The sequence below is a fragment of the Phalangium opilio genome, unplaced genomic scaffold (assembly GCF_054372755.1).
Source record: "Phalangium opilio isolate 3A_F unplaced genomic scaffold, DU_Popi_V2 ptg000002l_1, whole genome shotgun sequence".
Classification (NCBI taxonomy): Eukaryota; Metazoa; Arthropoda; class Arachnida; order Opiliones; family Phalangiidae; genus Phalangium; species Phalangium opilio.
The window spans coordinates 10,076,884-10,103,667 of record NW_028324144.1 but is presented as its reverse complement, the minus strand read 5'-3'; the positions used below and the strand labels follow the sequence as shown (position 1 = coordinate 10,103,667).

The 26,784-nt window shown below is 35.7% G+C and overlaps 1 protein-coding gene across 1 annotated transcript in view; it reads left to right on the top strand.

Annotated features, from left to right (window-relative positions):
* Nucleotides 1–3,758: 3,758 nt before the first annotated feature.
* The window catches only part of LOC149718750 (DNA (cytosine-5)-methyltransferase 3A-like), a 68,346-nt gene continuing 45,320 nt past the window's right edge, over nucleotides 3,759–26,784 (top strand). The window contains exons 1-8 of the mRNA XM_089852177.1: nucleotides 3,759–3,917; nucleotides 9,416–9,468; nucleotides 12,442–12,597; nucleotides 14,449–14,565; nucleotides 17,504–17,603; nucleotides 19,103–19,225; nucleotides 23,803–23,847; nucleotides 25,641–25,685. Of these exons, the coding sequence (XP_089708303.1) occupies nucleotides 9,433–9,468; nucleotides 12,442–12,597; nucleotides 14,449–14,565; nucleotides 17,504–17,603; nucleotides 19,103–19,225; nucleotides 23,803–23,847; nucleotides 25,641–25,685 (622 nt within the window). The 5' untranslated portion in view covers nucleotides 3,759–3,917; nucleotides 9,416–9,432. The remainder of the gene's footprint in view (nucleotides 3,918–9,415; nucleotides 9,469–12,441; nucleotides 12,598–14,448; nucleotides 14,566–17,503; nucleotides 17,604–19,102; nucleotides 19,226–23,802; nucleotides 23,848–25,640; nucleotides 25,686–26,784) is intronic.

Below are 26,784 nucleotides of genomic sequence, written 5' to 3'. Positions count from 1 at the left end.
TAGCAATTTACTTTCATTATCATAGCGGTTTCTATACATTTCCTATCTATATTCAGAAATTATAGCAGACACCATAGTAACAAATATGTGTTTTTTAAGTGAAATAGATGGCGCCACCACCTAATGATAAAGTTGTCCGTCTGTCCCCTAATTTCAAAAACGATGGTCGCGCGAGCGCGAAAACCCGATATCCAAATAGAACTCTAGAAGGATATATGCTATGAACTCAATGGTACAAACCGCTACTCTTCCTTGATAAACGGAAGTGGGCTAGATCCATAACAAAATACCAGACATCTCGATATAAAATCGCTCATCGTATTTTTTCGAAAAATCTAAAATTTAACCGTGAATTAATTGGTGCGTGACGAATTTAAGCTTTGTTCTCACTTGCACGGGAGTCGGTTGACAACTCGTTTGCCCAACTAGGCCTAGTTTTTAAACACTCTTTATTGCTAGTTCAAAGCGATTTCAACAGCCTCGGTTCACACCTTACGACAGAGTCGGAAATAAGCACAGGACAATTGTCCAATAATAGTTTAAAAACCGTGGCGTCACTGAAAGGATAGCAAAGAGCGCACCTAGCGGAGATTAAAGGTGAACTAAAATATCAGAAATATAATCTGCAAACCCTACGGCGAACTGGCCTTAATATTTATCCCGTAGGCAACGGTGAGACGAATAGAATGTAAAACCAAGGAGGTCTGTGGTAAAACCGTTTGAAAAGAAATAGAGGGTAATGTTTGGGGGTCTTTGAAAAAGAAGTTTCGGTTGGCGTTCTTTTCCTGCAAGGTTTAAGAACCTTAGTTCTCGCTCTGTCTATGGTTCTCGATTCAGAATTTCAGCTCTCTTATTGCTTATATTAAATAGTAAAATTTTAAATCCTCAATGATCGAGCCAAAGGAAATTTTCTTTTACGAATGATCCCTTTATAGAAATATAGCAAAGCACGGCATCATATATGTATATCTTAAGATAAGGTGAAGTCCCCCGCTCTCAGGCCTCAGCCAGGGAGGAGAGAGGTGTAGGCAACAGTTTCTTACTTAAACTTGAGGGGTCATTTTTAAATCACTCCAATTATATCTTGTTTACCTGGTTATTAGGTCAAAATGTCATGTCAAGGACCCTTTTTGGACTCGAAATCAAAAATAGAACCCACTGTAATTTGATGCAACCACCCGTTTGCAACCCAACCTGTCTATAGGCTATGACTAAATTGAGAGCGCAGGAGATTCCATTGATACTTCAAATTTTAAGTGATCTAGTACTGTAAAGTTCCACTTGTAGAAGAATTTGTAAAATATTCTTATTAACAATCAAGAAGATAAATAGAACTATTTTAAAGTTCGTTCTTGAAATAAGGAATTTCTCATTCAATGGATACTTAAAATGTAAAGGGAACTGGTATAGTGACGACTTTGGTAGTTCAAAGATCGTGGCAAGGGCACGGTTTTTGAATAGTAGTGTAAAACCCGCCTTGTAAGAGAAATTGTAAAAATGATCTTAAATGACTTTAATTACGAGTGTAGAATCATTTTAAACGCCTTACTACATACGAAGAATTTCGCATTTTTAGTGTTCCGAGCGATTTTGGGTGGTAAATTATCTATGACATTTTTGGCATCATGATTATATTGTTTTAGGGATGACCCCTTAAATTAAAATAATATCCAAATACAATTTTGGAACACCCTATATATTGCCTTAAACCTATTCCATCTAACTAATAAATATATAAAACGAAAGCAGTCCATATCCAAATGAAGGAAATTAAATGGAAATAAACAAAACTAATGTTTAAAGTATTCATTATGTCCCTCAAAACAGTTCCAGTCCTTCTGTTTAGTAGTTTACAATAAAAAATAAAAGCCATGCCTTTAAAGAAGACCCCTTTAAGCGCAATTGTGTTTGGGCTAAGGGGCGAAGATCGAAGGAAACGTCGAAAGTTCAAGGTCGCTAAATATTTCCACCCCACGAAAAAGATAAAAATAGTTACTCCCAGTCCCAGAGCACCAAGGGACAAAGCCACGTTGGACTGTTAAAGTCGTTTTCGGAAACTTTCCTCTCCCCTCATGGAGTCATGTATTGAGAGGAGAGGTTAGCGCTAGGCTTTAACTGTACAATTTGTCTCTTCCTGCGTCTCGACCAGTTTGAGCATGAACCCTTTATATAATGGACCGGAATCTTAATGGCGGATCTCATGTTAAATTTTCTTGCTAAAGTGTCCCAAAATAATAAAGAAAAAAAAAAGCTACGGTACTATGTAAACAAGTAAAATGGCCGCTTGGTCTCATTTCGCTAAGCCTTGGGGCTAATGTTAATTTTTTTTGCATCTATTTTAAAGTAAAGTTTAATAAAGTAATTATAAATAGGAAATATAAAGATTTGCGCGTTTGGCAATTGTGAAAGTGATTCAAGGAAATTAAAATGTAAAAACATAAGTTTTGTACTCTTCCCAAAACCTTCACGTTTCTTTACGTTGTACCGCGGTGCGCGTACCTAGCGAAATTGGCGGGAAACTGCGCACAGACGTTGTAAGCAGAAACAAGGCGACCCAAGGGCTCGTAATAGTAGCCACATCGTACGAGTGAATAGCCCCTCTATACCCTACCCTAATGAGTGGATAACCCCTCTATACCTTACCCTAAAGAGTGAATAGCGCTATCTTTTACAATGCTTAAATAATTTACCGTGCATAAAATCAGAGTGAATAGCCCCTCGATGCCCTACCCTAAACGGTGATAGAATTATTACCCGTATAAATTTACTTATGCCGTAATTGTAATATTCCGGACGGCGAATCGAAGAACAGATAGTTTTAGTGATTATCCCCTCGATGAGTTTACAACATAGACTTATGCCGATGCACACTTATCGCTTCTTATAAATTTCTAACATGAACTTATGGTCAGAAGAGTTTGAAAGAGAAAGAATTCGGTAAAACACCCAATAATTGTAATATCCCGGTGCCTTAAGACCATTCAAAATTTCCCTCGATTTCTTTGAATGTTAAAATAGGGGAGCGTGAAACTCTTATAGTCGACGGGTAAGAGGAATTTTAAGGGAGGCTTAACCTAACTATCATATTCCTTCCTTTTAAAATACACGAACGAAAAATATCACCTCACCCGAATTCTCTCCCATTCACTCTCCCTTCAATGACGATCGAAAAATTTTATACTGTCAAAGGCAGTTCTCTTTCACGACGCCGCCGCCACCACCACCACCACCATCAGGCCAGGTCAAACTAAGACCCACATCGTAGATGTTCATCATACGATGTGGCTAAAAATCCTCCCAGTTTCTGGTCCTTCCAGATTGATGGTTCATGTTTCGAGCGACTGGCCAAGAGTATCCCAAAGCTTTTTTGCTCTACGGGACCATAAAATTTCAAATTGGAGATGCTCTACGGAAATTTCGAAATTACTACCTTTCGTAAATACCGCATAGGACAGCGATACTGATTCGGCTGGGTTTATTAAATATGCCTTAGAATGAACACTTAACATATCCTTGGATACTAAAATGCCAAAAAAACTCACCAACCCAGAATGTTGTTGTTTTCGCGGGGGCTAAAAACAGGCGCACTTACCGCTCCTCTTAAGATACAGACTCCATGCCCACATGAGCTACCTCGGAAGGAACGTTTCATTTATCCCTGGTTTCTTAAACCCCCATAGAAAATGTTTTTCTTCACATATTCCCCCTCCCAAACTGAAGGACTGTGACCCTACGCCCCTTTCCTGTTATCCTATGGATGCTTCCAAGTTTTATAGGCACTGGTATAAACAAGGATCTGTGTAAAGCTAGTAACGGCAAGTGGTGGTGGCGTGGTTCCCACATCACACGAGAAAGCGGGCCACTAAGCATTCCATAAATTTTGATCCTTGGATTCGAAGAACTTCGATTTAATTAAAGTAAGAAGCCATTTATTAGCATGTTCAACTTTATTTTTTTTAAACAATTTAGTATTTACTCCAGTAAACATTGCAATTATAGTAAATTATTTATTTACTTACTTTAGACTTAAGTAAACACCCCAAAACCCCTATAGAACGTTACTTTTAACATGAAATCAACCTAAAATAAATTTTTTGGGGTAACATCATTAATAATATTTTAAATAAACTAGGATTAAAACTACACGATTAATTCGTCCAGCCATATTTCTCCAATTTCACACTTAAACAAACATTAATCATCATTAAAATACATGAAAAGTCGTGAAAATTAAAACTAGGGTAAATTAGTGAAAGTTCCGTACAAAATCTTCACTATACATTATTTATAATTAAAGTAAACTTAGATGTTAGATAAGGAACAGATCCTTCATGGAAATTATTAAAATTAAAAGATTATTTACAAACTAAAAATATAGTGGGAGCTTTCGGACCGCAGTCTTTCTTCAGCCAAGTTTTAATCTAAACTAATTTATATTTACAAGTAACAGTCATCCATTTTTTGGATAGCGGTTACTTGTAAAAATGAGAAACCAACACACAGGGGGGGGGGCATTGGGGTATCCTCCCTTTCGCCAAGAAGCAACGCCGGACCTTCGCCAACATTAATACGTTGGCGAAGGCCGAACGGAGGACGAGTTCACTACACACGGGAGGCTCCAATTTGCACTGCCTCTGGAATGGTAGGTATACTCGTGGGGTCGGTCATTCACGAAATCCCGTAGGCTACCCGCGAAATCCAACTTAAGAAATCCGAAGTCAATAATAAGAAAATCAGAAATCCGGAAAGATATCAAATGTATTTTTGCTGATTGATTTCGAAATACCATAAAAAATCACAAAGTCAGTAAAGAAACAACAAATTTAGTAAAGATATCACAAAATCAGTAAATAAATCACAAAATCAGCAAATAAATCACAAAATCAGTAAATAAATCACAAAATTATTAAATAAATCACAAAATCAGTTAAGAAATAACCAAATTAGTAAATAAATCACAAAATCAGTAAAGAAATCACAAAATCAGTAAAAAAATCCCAAAATCAGTAAAGAAATCACAAAATCCGTAAAAAAATCCCAAAACCATGCATAGAAAACATTGGTGATTTTCATTAATGCTTTATTGGTGATTTAAATTGGATGAGGATTAGGGGTTATGTCTGGATTACGGTTAATCATAGAGGTGCTAGTCACTCGTCGATTTTAAACGGAATTCGGATTAAGGTATACTTAGTGGTTTAGTGTAATCATCTTAGCACTGTTGAAGACAAAGCGTCGAGGAGCTATTCACTAACGGTAATTTTCACTCATTAGGGATTTTATTAGTGATTTTAAAAGGGAATTTGTTTAAGGGTTACTTATGTGTAATTATTTTTGAAACGTTAAATGTAGTGCGTCGAGGGGTTACTCACTAACACGTCATTGCCGATTTTAAAAGGGATTGGTAATAGGGGTTATTTAGTGGTTCCGAGCAATCATTTTAGCACTGTTAAAAGCAGCGCGTCGAGGGGCTATTCACAAATGATGATTTACTTTCATTGGTGTTTTTCATTGATGTTTCAAATGTGATAGGGATTTATTGATGATTTAAAATGGATGGGGATTAAGGGTAACTAATACCTATTCCGAAGATAGAATGTTCTCGATAGATGGAGCCTGACAAACGATGGGGCTCTAATCTGGCCGGGGCCATCTTGTTTCATTGGTGTCTATGTTTAATAGACAAGGATCAGAAGATGATGGTGTACGAAGCCCATGTGTACAAAGTGGTATCTATGAGGAATGGGAGACAAACTACGCACATAAGAAAATAGTGGGCAGTAAAACTTGGAAAAATTTGAGTGAATAGCCAGTCGATGCGCTACTCTTACTTTAATGAATTTACTTTTGTTTCAATTGTAATAATGCGACACAAATAGAAAACGTGAGTGAATAGACCCTAGACGCGCTTCGATTAACAGTGCTAAAATAATCACCCGAAATCCTTTCTACAATAATAATAATAATAATAATAATATCAGGCATACCTAAACCTTAATACAAGTACAGAAAATGTTTGTGTTTAGTCCCTCGAGGCGCTAACTTGCACAATGCTAACCCGTAATCGTTACCTCGATAAATTTAGTATTGTTATAATAGCAATATGCCGGTTCCACAAGATTTTTATGCTTGCCTATGCCTTTTAAAATTCTTCTTGATTTCTTGAAAGATACACGTAATTGTAATAAACACCGCTTTAAAACAATTCGTTTCTTCTTTAACTGTTTAAATATAGAGGGGCGTTATTGAGAGCGTGAAATCCTTATTGTCGACGGGTGAGCAAAATATTAAAAGAGCGGGGACACCTCCCGTCTCCCATTTATGTAAAGGATAAACCATAATCGAGGGGCTAGTCATTCACCAAAATTGTGTACACCTGATTACCGATTTCTGAATTTTCATGGAAATTCCGATGATTACAAAAGGAATTCCTTGATTTCTGTGATTACGATTAATATCGGTGATTTTCATAATCTTTACACTGATTTCCGCAGAATACTTGTGATTCCTGTTTGTATCCCAATGAATTCCGGTGATTTTTTGATTAATGCCGTGATTACCACAGGATTCTTCGTTAATTTTGATGAAAAAAGTGACTATTTCTATTTCAACTGATTATGATTTTTACTTTGGATTTTTCGAATTCCTCAATTGATTGCATGAGTGATTGTTTCACGAAAAGTGTGATTACCGGGGTGATTACAAAGGATTACTAGTAAATCATGTGATTATTTCCGATTTTCTCATTATTTCACGTGATTTCCAGTGATTATTGGAGATTTCTGATTACCTTTGATTACCCACAAGAATGATTTTGATTACTGCGGTCTGTACACCTGTTTATTCAAGTGACTAACCCCTCGATCATACTCACTTTCAAAATAACAAGCAAACGTACAATTAAATTTAATGCATCTTTAACATTAAAATGAAAAAAATATTACCTCCTCACAATCTTCTCAAATTTACTCTCTCTTCAATGAGGAACAAAACTCTTTATACTGCCATAGTTAGTACTGTGGCACGCCGACGACGACAACAGGGCAGGTCAAACTTATAGCCTTATTGTAGATATGCATCATGAGATGTGGCTAAAAAGGCAATTCTACCCAAATTAAGGAGGTAATAATCAATTATTTATGATGGATGGCTGAGCTATCTACCGAAACTCTTGTGCATTAGTGCAATATTACTTTCTCAATCTATCTTAGCCAGATTAGGCAATCGTTACCCAGCGATGCGACACTTCATTAGTTTAGCTATTTTACTAGTTAGTGCGTCAGTTTTTATTAAGAAATTTAACTTAACTATTGGTACCTGAGAAGTCTGGTCCTTTTTCTCCACCATTCTCCGTGAGTGAAAGCTTTAGTGTTTTCAGGACTCCCGGTGATCCTATAATATCCTATAATTTCGAGATGATCCTATATAGGCTATCCTAAATTTTAAACAAGGTATGTTTCTAAGAGCTCCAGCCATAAAAATGTATTCCAAAAACATGTAAAAACACTCTGCCTCGCTTTCAAAGTCAAAAATGCAAAAATCTAAATGTGATCAAATAACCTAGATTCACTATGTAATATTAGCTTTCAGATTATTTCAAATACTTTTTACTAATAATTAAGCCGAAATTTAGGTTTTTTTATCCAACAAAAGATCACTTTATTTCAAAAATTCATCCTATTAAACCCTATATTTCGATAATTTTAACTCCATCCTATCGCCGCGTGTATCTTAACCCTTACGATCATAATGGTGTAGATCACAGGTTTGTGTCTATATGTGATAGACTACAGACCAGTGGGTGGTTGTGTTTTTAGAAGAAAATAAGCTCAGATTGGTGTCAATCTTCAGAATTTGGTGTTGTCAAAAAAATTATTCGTGTCTATGCGGGATAGACAAAGATCAGAAGATGGTGGTGTAAGAAGCCAATGTGTACAAAGTGGTCTCTATGAGGAATGGGCGACAAACTACTCAGAAAAAAATGGTTGGCAGTTAAACGTGGATATTAAAGGGAGGGTGAAGTAGAAAATCAAATGATTTTTTATCGATTCTTCAACCAATTTTAAGACCAGTCTGTATAGTGAAACATTCAGGAAATACTTCCGAATGATTTTAAAATTCAAATAGGTTCAGATTTTAAGGATAATTTTAAACAAGGACTGCTGACCAATCGCGTAACGCCCTGCCTTTTTGTCAACAAAATTCTCGTGGCACGCTCCATGTCTCGCGCACGATTATCACGTCGCGCGCCTAATTTTATCAAATCTCGTGATAAATTTCATTCAACACGGAACGCGCCACGAGAATTTTGTTAACAAAATGTTACGCGATTGGTCGGCAGTCCTTGTTTAAAATTATCCTTAAAATCTGAACCTAATTTGAATTTTAAAATCATTCGCAAGTATTTCCTGAATGTTTCACTATGCAGACTGGTCTTAAAATTGGTGGAAGAAGCGATAAAAAATCACTTGATTTTCCACTTCACCCTCCCTTTAAAGTAGAATAGCTAATGTAGTGAAAAACAATTCTGAAAATTTCTGCGAAATGTGATAGCGGTCCCTCAGGGTGTAACAACAGACGCAAAGACGCGTCGGTAATAGGAACTCTCGGCGAGACGCATGAATTTCTCGGGTTATCCATGAATTATGAGAATTTCGAAAAATGCAATGGATATATAGTTTGAGAGTTTAAAAATGATGGCCCTGAGATTTATCGTGTAAAGAATACGACACTTTTAAACATTCACTATACAATTTCACCCATTCCACACTATTAGACAAGCCATAAGCTCAATTTTGACTGCCGTAAAATCCAGTTATATAGAGGAACAACTCAGTATTCTCATGGGCATCCCCGTGGTTATGCCTTGAGATTTCCATTCGGGAAAGCAGGAGCGGTTGATGTAAGAGATTTATAGTACCATCTTGCCATAAAGAAATGATAGGATCCAGTAATCGAGAGCCTTTTCTGTATATAACTACGCCAAGGCTAGAGAGATGCGACAACTCCACCAATGACCAAACCACTAGTTTCCATATTGCGAGTGCGAAAACTGTAGAAAGAAACTGTCAAACATATTCCTTTTCAACTATTCAAAATTGCCACATTATGTGAGGCAAATTGTCAACTATACTGTTTAATGTTGCATCCCTGAGATAAAATCCTACCACACACAGTGTTCAGAAATACGCATGAAAGTACTCATCCTAGCACACTGTTTTGGTGTTCGATTTTGGTGCCAGTATTTACTGTTCGAAAACATAATTCAAAAGTGTGCTCCCAGTGTGTTTAGGCTTGCCACAATTCTTGGTTTAGTTCTAAACACATTTTCTTAGAGTGTATTGTTTCATTGCCCTATAAACATTTACTATTATTATATATCTTACATCCAAGATATTTATTTTTTCTTTTTTAGCTGTCGGTCAAAGGAAAATGGCAAGTCCTGAGAAAAAAATGAGAGAGAGTCCGGTAAGATAATTTGATTAAATGTTTAAATTTTACAGTGCATTCAAGTTGTCTGTAATGATTAACTACCAATTTAAGGGTTAGTATCAACCTCGCGCGTCAACTCGCGATATTCGTAAGCGAGAAATCTAAATAGACCAGGTTCTAAATGACCTTAAGCCTTGAACAAAACGTGCCGGTAAAGTGCTCCAATATAACAATTAGGTGGTCAAATTTGAATTTTTCCGGTTATAATTGTCCAGCGAGTGATTTCAGAACGGCTTAAATTTAAATCACTGAAATGTGACCACGAAGTTGTTTTATTAGCACCATAGCAGTGGCGACCTCACCGTCCTTAACATACAGTGTGAAAAAGATAGACCAACACCTTCCTTTGTGGACAAACCCTAATGCTGTCAACGAATGACGTCATTATACTAAAGTATACCGGGCGTAAATATTTTGACTTTCAAATAGCATAACATCTACGGAAAATGCAGGAAGGAATGGAGGCTATAAACATTTTATTTTTAAATTTATTACTAAGAAGCCAGTAAGAAGAGATTGGTGTAATAAAGGGTAGAGTAGCGAATGATGGTGTTCCCAGAAGCCAATGTGTTCAGATTTGTGTCTTTGTGAGATAGAAGATAACTGTTGGATGGAAGAATCAGTGGCGTAGGAACGAGGGGGTACAAGGGTAAATTGTACCCCCCCTAAAATTTTACTAGGGCGCCTAAATTGGACAGAAAGGGCGCCAAGTTTATAATAAAAGGGCGCCAAAATTATAATGAAGTAAACAAGCTACCCCAGCAGAAAGGACACTCGTGCGAGATATGTACGATAATAAAAAAGTGAAACAATAGGGGCTAAAAAAGCGAGAATGAGGTAAAAATACTAGAGGAATATTTTGATCGAAAAATTAAAGCAGACTTTTATCACATTGGTATTAAAAGAAATAATTATAAAAACTAAAAACTTTACATTTTTATGTTTGATGATGGAAATTTCTTTAGACAAAGTTAAATAGATGAAATTTTTTTCATTCTTTACTAGACGCCATACCTCAATCATTCAAAACCCCCTATTTATAGGGCTGTGCGAGCCTTGAATTTTTGGTTTCGAGTCGAGTCTCGAGTATTGAAATTTTCCCTTATCGAGTATCGAGCCGAGTCTCGAGTACTCGAATCGAGTATCGAGTATTTGGAAAATTTGTTTCGAGTATTTATCGAGTAATTGGGAATTGATTTTCTAGTGTTTTCACATTTTCTGTTAATTTATCGCTCTCATAATAGACATTTGGTGTAATTTTGATCATCGACAACTACTTTCATCAATTCCCAGACGGTATTAGTCTTCATCCCTTTAAATTTAACTAACTTAATTCCTCATTAATATCTTCCTCGGAATCTCATTCCTCACCGAAGTCACTTGTAGCCATTTTTATACTTCGCGCAAAGTTCCAAACGAAAATTACTAACTTAAACTTAAAAATATATAAATAAATAAATAAATTAATAAAATAATAATAGTAAACGCGCCTTTAACTGTATTTCATTACTTTTACTTCCACTATTTTACCAGCTAGGAGCTACTACCCTACTACATTGCACTGGCATTATGATCTAAACTACCCAATGAGCACTAATGTGCGTCTGTTAACCAATAAGCGTTACTTTCTTGTAGATTTTTATAGCTACTACATCCTGTTTTCAGAGTTGAAGGCTTTCCAAAAGCAGATTCGAGTATTTATCGAGCCTTGGTTTAATACTCGAAACTTTTTCGAGTCTCAGAAAATCTCTTATCGAGTATCGAGCCGAGTACTCGGCTCGATACTCGATCGAGTACTCGAGTCTTATCGAGTACTCGCACAGCACTACCTATTTAGCAGTCGGAAATGGGAAGTGGCGAGTGTAAAAAAAACGCTTAGTAAAAACTTTATTGAAACAACAATATAAGATACGTTCTTTTTACCAATTGTATCAGGTCAATAATTTCTAGTTTATTGTTGAAACAAGACGTCGCGAGAGAGATAGATTTTAATAGGTAAATGTATAAAGTAGGAGGAGCTAATTGAAAAATATAACAAATTGTCACGAGTGACGTTTCTAGTCTGGAAAAATGACGCTCATGCTCAAATACACAAGATCATGGATAAAGGATGCGCGCGAGGAAATTTGTTTTAATGCTATAAGACAGAAGTGAGATGAGACTAGAAGTACTGAGCTAACCAAATTCTTCACTCGGCGAAAGTGAATATTCTTGATAACACACCAACGGTTGGCCCTCTAGTGGCGGTTTCAGAATTTCTCCTCCAAAACGTGAGACGCTCGCGGTGGTAGACGGCCGAACTAGATTCAAGCACCCGCGTCCGTGTTTCGCCGCTTTAGGTTGAGGGGAAGGGGGTAAGAAATTTTTTTGGAACTCTACCAATTTTTTTCTCTCTAGCGTAGGCGCGATTGAAGCGGCGTAAAATCCTCAAATTTGTTCACTAATGCCAGGATCTATTACCAATGCTAGAGCCCTTCACTTCTAGTCTCATCTCACTTCTGTATAAGATAGGCCTAGTGTGAAAACCAATTTCCTCACGCGTATTCTTTATTCACGACTTAACAATAAATCACCAGACTAACGTCACGTGCAAAATCGCGCGCAACTGTGATGACGATTTCTTACTTTTCAACAACTTCAGCAAGACCAAATACTTTATATATCCACCTATTGCGGCGACTGTACACCGAGAGTTTTTGTATACTGTACCACTGAAAGAAAAGATCGTGTACTTTGTATGCGACCGTCCAGACACTTACGCGTTCTATGAAACGTAATTAGTGACGAAACAAAATATGGTATTAAGTTTCATAAATCTGAAATTATATATGTGAATATTATGTTATATATACAAGTATCAAATAGTAAAAAATATTCGCTAACAACGAGAAAAAAATATTGTATTATTTATATTCTACCAAAATCAAGATAGTTTTCTTTTTACTATAGAATTCTGATTTTGGCCACGGAAACATTGTTTGGGCTAATTTCGGTAAAGATTCTTGGTGGCCTGGTATGGTAATCTACGGGTCGGACATTGGACACCCTGAAGCAGAATCCAACCGTGTGTGGATCTACTGGTTTGGTGACAAAACCGTCACCCAGGTAAAATTATATCATCTTCTAATTTTGAATTGTGATTCACTGAAATATGCATGACACAGTATTTTTTAGTATTTCAAATATTCTTTTCATATTAGCTCATTGTGATTTATAATTTTATACTATAAGCAAAATACCTGGTTTCTTACTAATATAATGATTATAAATGATATTATAAAATAAATACGAGTAAGGCTCTTAATTGCCAAGAAATTACTAATTTATCTATAACAAATTTGGAAACTAAAATATTACTTCTCTTAGTCGAGACGATGCCTATCTAAACTTTAATTACCTTAATATGTAACTATTGTTATTTATTAATGAGCAACTTCAAGCTCAAAAATGAATTTTCCTATAACTGCTCTATTAAAATCTCGATTCGTCTTTTAACACTACCCTCTCGTTTCACAATATTCTTGGTTGTCCAGCGTGATAGCTAATCTTTGACGTAACTAAAGCCGCTAAGGAGAAAAGACAATATGCACCTTCAGAAAAATCAGAGCTATAACAATGGCGAACATGACTGTTAAGTGCATAATATTATTCATTTAAATGTGTGTTTAACTTTAGGCTCACTCTGAACCGCTCATTGTTTATTATAATATCTAAATTTATCATTTAAGCATTTCCGTTGCCTTTATCACGGTCTTAAAAGATTGTCAGTATAATTTCGCCTATTTCCCCACGCTTTAGAGGAAAGTGGACGAATAAGCTTTATAGTTACTCCCGAAATACTGGGCATCAGAAGTTTTTGTTACGTAATTAGGCTGATGTATAGGTTGAGATTGCTGTCATCTACCGCAAATTTGAATGAAATTAAGACAATTTGTTACGTTCGTAATAATTTCATGCCTTTTTCAAAATATTGTTGCTTTCAATTGGTTACATGCTCAATAATTTAAAGCCTTTTCCAAAATCTCTGACTTACTTAAATGTCAATTCTCTTCCACTTTAATTGTAATCTTTACTTCAATTACAGGCGAAAATAGAGAGATTTAATGAGTAGTCGCCAAAACCTTAAACAGTGCCGTCTTATCCATTGGGCCCGTTGGGCACTGGCCCAGGGGCCCCTTAAGAACAGGGGCCCCATAATTGTCAAATAATACTCATTTTACATTTCTTGTCATAAGAAAACCACTTGAAAATATAAACTACTCTCCATCGGTCATTCAGTCTTTTCAAAGAATAATTTCGCCTTCGAACTTGAAAAAATGTAAAACTAAAAATCTGAGACCTATGAGGTAGTCACCCATTGCAAAGGCTTTTACATTATTCCCCCTCCCCATGGCCTCACTTCAACACCGCACATCGGCTTTTTACTTAGTTTGAAACCACCCTAAAACAGACTCAGTCTAAACTGTCATTTCGCCCATGCGCAGAGAGAAAACCTGAAATTTTCTGGCTCATTCTCGGTGTTAGGTGGCACGTGGGGTACAAGTCTATTTCTTTCCCTGCTGAAAGTAGACAACTCTGTTTAAAATATAATGCCTGTTATGAATAAAATTATGGCTGAGATGTTAGACAAACTATAAATAGAGATCGACTTCGTTCCAATTGTAAAGGAATTTTTAAGGAAGAAAGTGCGCAAATGTTTCGGACTTTGCGTTGACTGTTAAATTTGTAGTCTTTTGTTTGAAGGAAATAATAAATATTTTTATTTCTCGATTAATGTTTTGTATAAGGGAATAGGGGGCCCAATTTACTGCACTGCCCAGGGGCCCATATAGCACATAAGACGGCCCTGACCTTAAATGAAATTAAAGAAATACATTGAACACCGAAATTATGTGTTCTTAAAGCAATGTGTAACAAGTTGCTGTTTGAATATGGACTTCTTTCTATATATTGCAGATCTTTCGAAAAAATAATGTGTTGGATTTCAAGAAGAAATTTGGTGAGAAAACGAGACGCTTTGCTTCTAAAAAGATGCCACCGAGGTTTGAAAAGAATATAAGATGCGCCTTGGATGTAAGTATATAGTTAATTTTTATTCGGGAGTTAGGGAGTAGCATCGGTGATTCTACAATACTAACATGTTAACATATAGCGCGATGAGATTACTACCCTCGGGACTCTAGGTCGAAGCCCATAGGTTTATTCGACAAGATAATATGATACATGTTGACCATTTAACCATGAGGATAAAAATTTGCAGTTATATAATTTTCGAACCAAAAAGAATAAATATGGAATGTAACGAGTGCCAATTTTTGCCGCTATATTGAAATATACCAGCTTTGACATTTTCCTAGAGGCTTCAAAAACTTTAAAAACAATTTAGCACCATTTAAAGTTCCTTTAATATTAACCGCTTAGGACTGACTTTTTAACCACTATGTTGTATAATGGCCGGTGTATGAAACTATCACTCAATTTTCTATATTATTCTCTTTGGTTATGCAGGGAAAATAAGTAAGGCGTTTGAAGGCGCTGGGAGAGGAGTTAAATAAGCAGTGTAAACTCTACTATTAGATATTTTGTGAATTAAATTCTCTTCACAAATACCGCAGTACAAAAGGTTTAATATTTCTCGATAAACAATGTCAAAGATTGAGCTTCGTAGCTTTTAGCTAAAGCATTATCTTCTATTAAAGAATGAAGTTTTTCTAGACGCACAACTTATCATTGTCGACGAACTGCGTTTCAAAACTGTTAATTTAATTGGATACTAACACAGTCTTTTATTAGTCCGGTGACGAATGACTTTGGGTCATTTGTTTTCTTAAATTACAGCAAGGAAGATGTATATTATTAGAGATTGGTTCAGGAAAGGGGGACGAAAAATAACTAGGCATCTACCGCACGCAGTTTTGCGCAACTTCGATGCGCAAGCAGTTGGTAAAGGCGCGCGTCATGTGATTGTTGATGGAAACGAAGGATATTCAAAAGCACAAACAAGCTTATGAGGGTAGAGCAAGGAGGCTTGAACGCATGCGCGAGAACGTACGCTCTCTTGCCATGAAGGATTTACAGTAGCCATGGAAACCAGGGAACGGCACAGTACCGCCCTTCTTGATTACAGATATAGGGGACTCCCCATTTTAAGGGCTAGCAAATCCCATGAAAATTTTCGCTGCATTAAGGAAAGTATTAATATGTGTCGCCGGCGTAATATACAATATAAAGACTGAGAAATGATTTTTCCAAATATATATATATTTATATATATATATATATATATATATATATATATATATATATATATATATATATATAAAATGGGCAATTAAAGCCAGGGCTGGCACGATTTTGCCAAGGGTGGGAAAAACATTGATTGACACATTTTAGTATATAATTATCTTTTTAAGTTAAAACCATAATTATTTAATAGAATATATTATTCAAAGTTTCATTGCTCAACACAATAATTAGTATACTAGCAGAGATATAACTATAGTGCTACTAATATGCCAAATCCCCAACTTTTCACGCGTTATCATCTACTTTATCGTTAACACAGTTAATGCTAATCACTGTAAGCTCTTAACAACAGTTTTTTGTGATCATTTAAAGACCCTTGGCGGCGGATGTCTTACTAACCTGCACCACGGGCCAGTTAAATAAATATAATTGTTATCAATTATTTTAATCGAAAGAAATTCACCTTAATTCTAGTTAAACCGTTTTAAGAAACTTTATTACTAAAACGATTTTAAACATACCTATTGTTGACGTTTGAATTCAAGTGTATGCCTCTTTAACAATTTTTGGAAATTAGGATATGTAAGGCGATTGATTCACAATAAATGATAAAAAATCCGCAATTGCGTGAAACTTTGATGTTAGCCCTGCTAGACGTTTCTCATAACCGTATAGCCGATCGCTGCCTACTTCTTAATCCTAACGATGGGAGTAGAAGCCAAAAAATGCTTTCTGCCAACACGTTTGCTCCGATTTGCCAACTGCGATCGCGGTGACAGACACACACACATACACACCCCCACCCCCATACACCCCCGCCCCACACACAAAAACGTCCAGTGTAATACCTTTCCGTGACATCATCGTCACTCGGAGAGGCAAAGAAAGGAACGAAAGCTTTATTGGGAAAACCTGAAAGGGACTGTAAAGAATGCTTCGGCGAGTGGGTAAAAATTATTTGAAAAACGTCAGAGTCATGTGACCAAGTAGAGGCGTGGTTCAAAGAAGCTTAGTTCGTTTTGTTTCGGAAACAAGCACTTCAGAGAATTGGCGTTGCAAAATACAAGGAGTAAATGTCCAGTGTGGAGTCTTTGTATCTTGTTGTAACGTGGTGCCTGTGACGTATTTCAAATAATTTTTACCCACCCGCCGATAGCTTCTTCGTTTTTTCGACTTGAGCCGAGCCGAGCTTTTAAAAAGCTCGCTCAGTTCGGCTCGTGAACAGTCCTAATTTCCAAGTCTGTTATGCTCGCGATGTGCTATTTTTTCCGAAACGGGACAAAGGACAGAGTTAGGTCTTAGTCCGCAGAACTTGCAGACTATATTTTATTTGCAATACTTTGAGGGATAACCCGGGTTTGTACATTTATAGCAATGTCCTTGAATTAGTAGAATCACACGTACATTTTACGAAATGATTTTCTTTACTCGTTATAGGTAAATTATACATTTCGGTTGAATCAGTTTACTTTGGGGTTTTTTTTTAAGTATAACAAAACTTACTTGTATTATTTGCGCTTTACTTTTCAATTGCAACGCACAAAGGGCAAATTTATAATCTTTTCGACACAAAAGTGAATTCCTAGAAATTTCGCACATACTACCGTATAAATTCATAGAAATTCTAAACTTACTAATGTAAGAAAATAAACATTTTAAAGCTACCAACATTTACTTAAAAAACTGTTGTAGCTTCTTAAATTTGAATTGGCAAAATTTAACTCTAGTGAGCTGAATGATTCACATTATAATTTTACTGTTTTAGGAAATGATATCACGAGAAAATTTGACCATCAACACGGATATTGTGGAATGGGCGGAAAGTGGTTTTAGGTCAACTGTGCCTTACGACGTCCTTGGAAAAGGTGACTACAGTTTCATACATGAATTGTTTTTCTCGTAGTTAGGTTGTTTATTTGGTATCCCCCCAATGAACCGAATTCCCATTCGACCGAAATGCTCCAAATAAGATAGGAAACTAGCGAAATGGCGGGTTTCGAACCACTGGGATTTACGTACAATGTCGATTTAAAATAATCTGCATTTAGTGTAAATAATGAAGCAATTCCCAGTTACAAAGCAGTTTTTTGCTCTAGAATTTCACATAGGTAGAGTCATTGAAGTTCATTATCGGCATTTAGTTTCACAATATCATAATTTAATTTTTCTCTATTGTGCTATAGGTTAGGTTAAGTTTGGTTTGGTTAGGTTTTAATGAACACGTCACTATTCCATACGGTTAAGTAAGATTAGTTACAGAATAATTTTATGCCTTTTCTAAAATATTTTTGCTTGCAATTACATACTTCCGCAATAATTTGACGCCTTTTCCAAAATATGTTTGCTTTCATTTATTTTGTTCTTTCCCCAGTAATATTACGCTTTTTCCAAAATATTGTTGCTGGCAATAATTGGCGCCTGGGTTAGGTTTTCTTCGTCTGGTTTAGAATAACCTAGGTTAGGGTTGGTTAGGTCAAATTATTTAAGGTTGTCTAAATGAAATGAAAATAAAAACACTTAAAGTGAATAAAAGATACGGAGGTTGGGGTAGCATATAGCAACTAAATTTATAGAGTAGACTGGTAGTGTTTTCCTTAATAATTTTTTTTTTTATAACGAAGATTTTGAGCGCATATTGAGAGAAAGATCAACGGTTTTCTTCACAAAATTTCTTAGCTGAGAATTAGGTAAAACACGTTCATCTCAATCATCATTCAAACTTAATATCTAATGAACTGTTTCGAAGTACAGCTTATTTTACATTACCCATTTAAGGACGTAACTTTTTTAATTCAATCAAACAAGGTTAATTTATCGTTAGTGCTCACTACGCCTATTCTTTTCGTAAATGGCCTAAAGTGTTGGGTTTCGGTTGAATTAAATGTTTAGAAAACCAAAAAAGAACGAAATTTATGAATAGAAAAAATGAACGCATTTATTGGCATACCTTATTTACTGGGTTCAAACAAGGGAGTACCAAGTTAAAATTTATCTCTATCTTGAGATATTTTTAACTTTTAAACAGAAATCATTAGAGCTAATTTTTTAATGCAAACTTATCTATGGTAAGTTAGTAACAGAAATTTAAGTCACGTAAGTTTGAAAATAATAGCAACATTGTAAAAATAAAAAATATAAAGTATATTAAAAACAGCCATTTCTTATGGAAGGACCTTAACATTACCTCCTAGAATTAGTGCGTTGTCATTCGGTTGTGATGTTATGGGGTATAATCAATGATGGAGTTCCTTTTATGTTGGTAACTAATTCTGGATTAGTACTGTTATTAAAACATCTCTTCTGCCGATTTTAATTGGGAAAACGTTTAGAGTAAATAATATAATTATTTCGAAATATTTTTTAGGACCCAGTATTACAGAATGCACAAGAAAAATTTTGGATGACATAAGGACCAGAAACAGGAGTAACGAAACTCAAAAATTTAATTCACCAACGAAAAGCGAAAATAATGATGAAGTAAAAAGAGGTAATTACATTGACATTCAACATGTGCATGAATTAACATAAGGTGCAGACAATTCCATACTACATTTAAAGCAATGCTTTCTGCGACATAGTAACTTAATGTTCTCCAGGTAAACGAAGGATATTGAAGTTAGTTATCGTCATTTATAGTAAACAATGGAATTTAATCCAATTCAACGTAATCAATCGCTTTTATTTCTAAATCAGCAAGTCACTACCCGTACAAAAATTTACGGCTGCATTTTGCTGTTAAGTAGATTTTTTATAATCTGCAATATATTGCAAATAAACTGGAATATTCTGGAATAATACTGGAATAAACCTGAAAAATGTTCAACTTCAGACACAATTAAGATGCATTCCAGAGGGCAATGCAGAACATTTTAGACGTTTTGCAGAAAAAATATCTTCCGTTGGAAAACTCGATCAGTATATACAAAATATTAGCTACTCTAGAGTCATAAAATAGCTACCTTACAGCTAGAAAACAGAGGGGAAATAGTAACTCCCGTAAGAAATCAGGATGTTTGTAGGCTCATTACAGGTACCTTCCAGATATTTTGTATGCATTTACAGTCAGAAAGAGGTAAGTTTGTAGGATCATTGCAGGTGCATTTCCGATACTTTGTAGGATAATTGCAGGTGCGTTTCAGATACTTTGTAGGATAATTGCAGGCGCGTTTCAGATACTTTGTAGGATAATTGCAGGCGCATTTCAGATACTATGTGGGATAATTGCAGGCGCGTTTCAGATACTTTGCAAGATCATTGCAGACGCGTTTCAGATACTTTGTAGGATAATTGCAGGTGCGTTTCAGATACTTTGCAGGATCATTGCAGTCGCGTTTCAGATACTTTGCAGGATCAATGCAGGCGCGTTTCAGATACTATGTAGGATAATTGCAGATGTGTTTCAGATACTTCGCAGGATCATTGCAAGTGCGTTTGAGACACTTTGTAGGATCATTGCAGGCGCGTTTCAGATACTTTTCAGGATAATTGCAGGCGCGATTTAGATACTTTGTAAATTGCAGATGCGCTTCAGATACGTCGCAGGATCATTGCAGGTGCATTTCAGATACTTTGCAGGGTCATTACAGTCGCGTTTCAGATACTTTGCAGGGTCATAACAGTCGCGTTTCAGATACGTCGCAGGATCATTGCAGGCGCGTTTCAGATGCTTTGCAGGGTCATTGTGGGTTTTCTTATCAATTATTGTGAATCATTCGAATTATATACCCTAAATTTCCAAAAATTGTTAAAGAGGCTTACGCATGAGTTCAAACGTCAAAAATAACTATGTTTAAAAATGATTTTAGGAATAAAGTTTCTTAAAACGATTTAACTAGAATTAGGAAAATTAATGACGTTTAAATTAATAAATATCAATTATATTTATTTAAATATTTAAAAATAGCCTCTAAATTGCGTCTCGACTTGGAGAGGTTTATTTTGGATTCCCAACTTGTACCAGGAGTTCATAATAGCCCGAAGTACGAAACTGGTTAAAAAGCCCGTAACAACAAAGTTTCGCCGTAAAGCTCAGCGGATTCATACACCGCTTAACTCCCAAAGAAATAGTTACCCCATTTTTAGCGCCCACGCGCATTAACTTACACACTTCCGGTTTAGCACTATTTTTATCTTGTGATTTTGGAAGCAAAAATGGCTCACGTCTGCTTCTGTCGGAACGGTGTAAAATAAGCCTTGGCTGAGAAGTTGGCTTTTAGTCGGGGTTTCTAGTTTTCTACAAAACATTTAAACGATCGTCAATGATGTTTTGTTGTGATATGTGTGAGTGAGAATTCCGTGGTTAAATTAAAACGGTTTGGACAAATTTATTCGCAGTATCTTTAATAAAGGAATTGCAACGTGTTTCTACGTCCACCATATCGCCATTTTTCTTTTCGACGGAGATCCCAGCCAACGGAAGTTTTGGAACGAAAACCAAGGAGCATAGATACCACTACGATATACTCTAAGGTTGTATGTCCATAAGCGGGCTAATCCATTCTATACGCAACGACAGAATCTTGTTGTTCGCGATTTTTACCATTAGCTCTATGGCCAGTTTCATACTTCCCCCCTGAAGGGGGGTTATTATGAACTCCTGCTTGTACTCATCCCTTACAAAATATTAAGCTGTAATTCATCTGCATACACGCTTTTTTATCGCTACCACGCTGTAATATGTATACATTAAGGCTACATTTTCTGCAGCTCAAAAAACTGGAAAAATTCACAGCATTTCTAGAACTGCAAATTGACTGCCGTTTTTACATTTTCTGTTAGTTAACTGTTAACTGTCTAGCCTGGCAGAAATATGCAGCGCAATTCTGCAAACGCTATGCAAAAGTAGAAATACCAGCTGCTAGTTTAAAACTGTAATTTGACCATTTTTATAGACATGTTACAGGTCTGCAAAAGTGATAGAAACGTAGAAACCCAGCTGCTAATTTAAAACTTCAATTTGACCACATTTATAGACATGTTACAGGTCTGAAAGAGTGATGAAAAAGTAGAAATCCAGCTGCTAATTTAAAACTGCAATTTTACTACATTTAGAGATATGTTAAAGTTCTGCAAAAGTGATGGAAAAGTAGAAATTCAGCTGCCAATTTAAAACTGTAATTTGACCACATTTAGAGCCATATTGCAGGTATTCAAAAGTAGGACATTTTACTTGAATTGAATACCTGCAATATGTCTATAAATGTGGAATAGTTATAGTTTTATATTTTAAGCTAGATTTCAACTTTTCCATCACTTTTGCAGAACTGTAACATGTCTATAAAAATGGTCAAATTACAGTTTGAAATTGGCAGCTGGATTTCTACTTTTCCATCACTTTTTCAGTCTTGTAACATGTCAATAAATATGGTCAAATTACAGTTTTAATTTGGCAGCTGGAATTCTACTTTTCCATCACTTTTTCAGACTTGTAACATGTCTCTAAATGTAGTAAAATTACAGTTTTAAACTAGCATCTGGTATTTCTACTTATCCATAAGTTTTGCAGACCTGTAACATGTCTATAAATATGGTCAAATTACAGATTTTAATTGGCAGCTGGATTTCTACTTTTGCATCACTTTTTCAGACTTGTAACATGTCTATAAATGTAGTCAAATTACAGTTTTAAACTAGCATCTGGATTTCTACTTTTCCATCACATTTGCAGGCCTGTAACATGTATATAAATGTGGTCAAGTTGCAGTTTTAAACTAGCAGCTGGTATTTCTACTTTTCCATCACTTTTGCAGACCTGTAACATGTCTATAAAAATGGTCAAATTACAGTTTTAAATTGGCAGCTGTATTTCTACTTTTGCATCACTTTTTCAGACTTGTAACATGTCAATAAATATGGTCAAATTACAGTTTTAAATTGGCAGCTGGAATTCTACTTTTGCATCACTTTTTCAGACTTGTAACATGTCTATAAATGTAGTCAAATAACAGTTTTAAACTAGCATCTGGTATTTATACCTTTCCATAAGTTTTGCAGACCTGTAACATGTCTATAAATATGGTCGAATTACAGTTTTAAATTGGCAGCTGGGTTTCTACTTTTCCATCACTTTTGCAGACCTGTTACATGTCTATAAATATGGTCAAATTACAGTTTTAAATTGGCAGCTGGATTTCTACTTTTCCATCACATTTGCAGGCCTGTAACATGTCTATAAATGTGGTCAAGTTGCATTTTTAAACTAGCAGCTGGTATTTCTACTTTTTCATCACTTTTGCAGATCTGTAACATGTCTATAACTTTGGTCAAATTACAGTTTTAAACTAGCAGCTGTTATTTCTACTTTTGCATTGCGTTTGCAGAATCGCGCTGCATATTTCTGCCAGTACAGACAATTAACAGTTAATAAACAGAAAATGTAGAAACGGCAGACAATTTGCAGTTCTGGAATTGCTGTGAAATTTTCGCGTTTTTCGAGCTGCAGAAAATGTAGCCTTAATGTATACATATTACAGCGTGGTAGAGATAAAGAAGCGCGTATGCAGATGAATTACAGCTTAAAATTTTTGTACGGGTAATCAGGCCAAGTTAGGGTAATTTTAGTATCTGAGCAGTCATGTCATTATTTGAAATGATAAATTTACTCCTTTTTATCAGCAAAACTTCGATATGAATTAAATGAGAGATGGGCTGATACCAGTTTTAACCGATACCGATATCTTTCGTCACTTGGGAAACCGATACGTTCCGGTACCGATACCGATATTTTACCCGATCCTTCGAATAAACCGATCCGTACCGGTACCGATACCGATATTTTACCCGAACCTTCGAATAAACCGATATTAAACCGATACCGATAAATTAAACGATATCAATAATAACAATAAATAAGAAAATAGATGCTAAAATTTAGGTTGGAAAATAGAACCTTTATTTTGATAATAAATTACAGCTTGTAACTTATTCCAATATGAGTATTTGAAGTAGACTAGATATGTAAAACAATTTTGAGAATTTCTTATATTTTTGGAAATTTACTTTGATTTATTTATGTTGATGAACTTCATGAAACGTTTTAGATATGTGTACTTTTTCTCTAACTAGGAAATGCACAGGATAAAGCCCGGGAGAAAAATTCAGATAAAGAAGGTAAATTTAGTTTTCACTAAAGCTACTGATTTTTACTTTTGTAATCTATACCTTGATCCCTAGCGCGGTAGTGTACATTTTTGGAAAAATAATTCATAATCAAGGGGTAAAGGGTTATTCTCACATCAATTTGCTTTTGTATTTGTCTTTATCCTAGTGGATTAGCGCATATATTAAGGAATACAAAGCAGTAGATCTACGTATTCCTGTTTATTAATTTGAATATTGAGTTTTTGTGATAAAAAAACGATCGAAGGTTTTTTTAAACAAGGCGACCCAAGGGCAAGTAATAGTAGCCACATCGTACCGTACTTAACAGGCGTACAGAAAAGAATTTGAGTGAATAGCCCCTCGATGCGCTACCTTAAACTGTTATAAAATTATTACTTAATTTTTTTTACTTCTGTTATAATTATAATAGACCAATACGAATATTACCTACAGAGAAGCAACCTTCCAGGGGCACGCCTACATACTGGATAATTTCCCTGTCGTCACAAGACAGCACTAGAGGCAGCCCAAGCTCACTGCATCTGAGAGGCTAGTCAACTCGGTCATGCCTCTAGCGGTGTCTCCTGACATTAATGAAATAATCCATTATGGAAGCGTGCCTCTGGAAGTTTGTTTCCCTGCATGTAATATTCGTATTGGTCTATAGTGTTACACGAACGGAAAACGTGAGTGAGTACCCCCACGATGCGCATCCTTTAACAGTGGTAAAATGATATTCCAGAAAACACCCATTAAAATAAGTACTGAAGATCAGAGTGAATAGCCCCTCGATGCCCTAACAAAAATTATAACCCTTAATCCTTTACTTACGTTTTAATTGTAATATCTGGGGCCCCAAGCTAGTACCTTCTTTTAAAACTCTTCTCGATTTTTTGGAGAAATAAACGTAACGTCCAATAATAAACACCGCCTTAAAATCACTTTAAATATAGCGTCGGTATATACTTCCTTTTGCTTTTTAAATATTCCCCTCGATTTCTTTGAATTTTAAAATAGGGGGAGCGGGATAAAAAGCGTGAAACCCTTATTGTCGACGGGTGACAGGACTTTTAAAGGGAGCCTTAAACCTCCAATTTAAATTAAGGCACTACCATATTCCTCTCTCAGAGGCTCTCTCTCGCTTTAAATATATCGAGCAAACGTAAACACAATTCACAATGCTTAACTTTGCTAGAACAAATAAATCCAATGCTAAAACTAACAAATATAATTCCCTTCCTTTTAAAATACACGAACGAAAAATATCACCTCACCCCAATTCTCTCCCATTCACTCTCCCTTCAATGACGATCGAAACTTTTTATACTGTCTAAATCAGTTCTCTTTCACGACGCCACCACCACCACCAACAACAGGCCAGGTCAAACTAAGACCCACATCGTAGATGTTCATCATACGATGTGGCTAAAAACAAAGAAAAATCGATGGGACTCCAAAAAGGAAGCGGGGGTGGGTAAAATTATTTGAAATACGTCACAGGCACCACGTGACGCCTAGCTTCATGGAATTCGTATGGAGTAGGACTGAACAGGACTGAACACTTCGTTGTTTTCGCGAGATAGCATTGCCATTTCTTAAAGTACTAGTTTTCAAAGTGAAATGAACTAAATTTATTTCAACCACGTCTCTCCTTGGTCACGCACCTCTGACATACTTCAAAGAATTCCAGGCTATACATATACTCAGAACTTTTGAGACAATAGAAAAGAAATTCCTACTAAAAACAAACGGCATAATTTTTTGGTAAATTGAATTCTTATGTGTATTATTATTTTTTTTAGGAAGTGCGTTGGAAAAAGTCCGAAGTGGAATTTTAGATATCAAGGGTAATTGTCTTATTAACTAAAGCTTTTGACTTTTACATTTGTTACTTTTATTTGTTTTCTTTAAGCGGGCAGTTTGAATTCACGCATCGTATTTCATAAAATTTATTGAGTTCAGCTTGAAATTACTTGAATTTGATTCCACGCAGTTTTAATCCGAAATTTAATTAAGGCAAATTATAGACTATGAAACCACAGTATATAGTTAAAAATATTCTCAAGAACTAAAATTAAGTATAGCGTTTTGAAAATAACCTTAGTTTTTAGGCGTGCATCTAAACATTAGAGTTAAGTACTATATTTTAAGGTTGGTATTTCGAATTATTTACAGATTATGGGTTATATGCAGTGTAGATTTCACAATGAACGGGGGATCAACTTTGACACTTAACTCTCAAAAGGAACCACTTTTATTGTTATATTAGCTTTAGATAGGACAGTTATTTGTGATATTTGGTTTTAAGCTCAAAAAGCGCAACAAAACCTATTTGTACGAAAAATTCATTTTTTGTAGATTTTTCATTTTTGAATGGTGACTTTGTTGGAGGCCCAACAAGCGTTAAATTGCCTTAGTTCTTAACGTGTAACCACGTTTGTCCGTGACATTTGGGTTAAAATAAAATCACATTTTGTTTAAAATAAACAGTGCATTTCCAGACGTAAATTCATAGCGAAAGTTGTGTTTTTACGTTTTTGGGCATTAGAAGACAAGTGCCACAAATCAGTGAAGCACCCGGTATACGGACTAACTTCCCAGAACACAAAAGACCCCCATCATAGAAAACGTACAAAATCCCCACACTCTTTCGACAAAAGCCCCCCACTCTCTAAACAAAATCCCCAGCCATAATTTATCCCTGTTATATAGAGAAAGTAAAAAATACAACATCAATATAACATAAAACAGTTGTGTAATAGATGTGGAGTGATGGATGGTGGGTTTGGATCCTCTAAGGAATGCTAATAAAGTTTGTCCTATTTCCAGCGGAATAGATTGAAATTATAATAATGAGTGATGAGCGTAAATAATGTAGAAAAGTCACAAATTTGAAGGCATTTTTTTAATTTGCAAATTAATTCATTGCCGTCCGGTTAGGTGTGG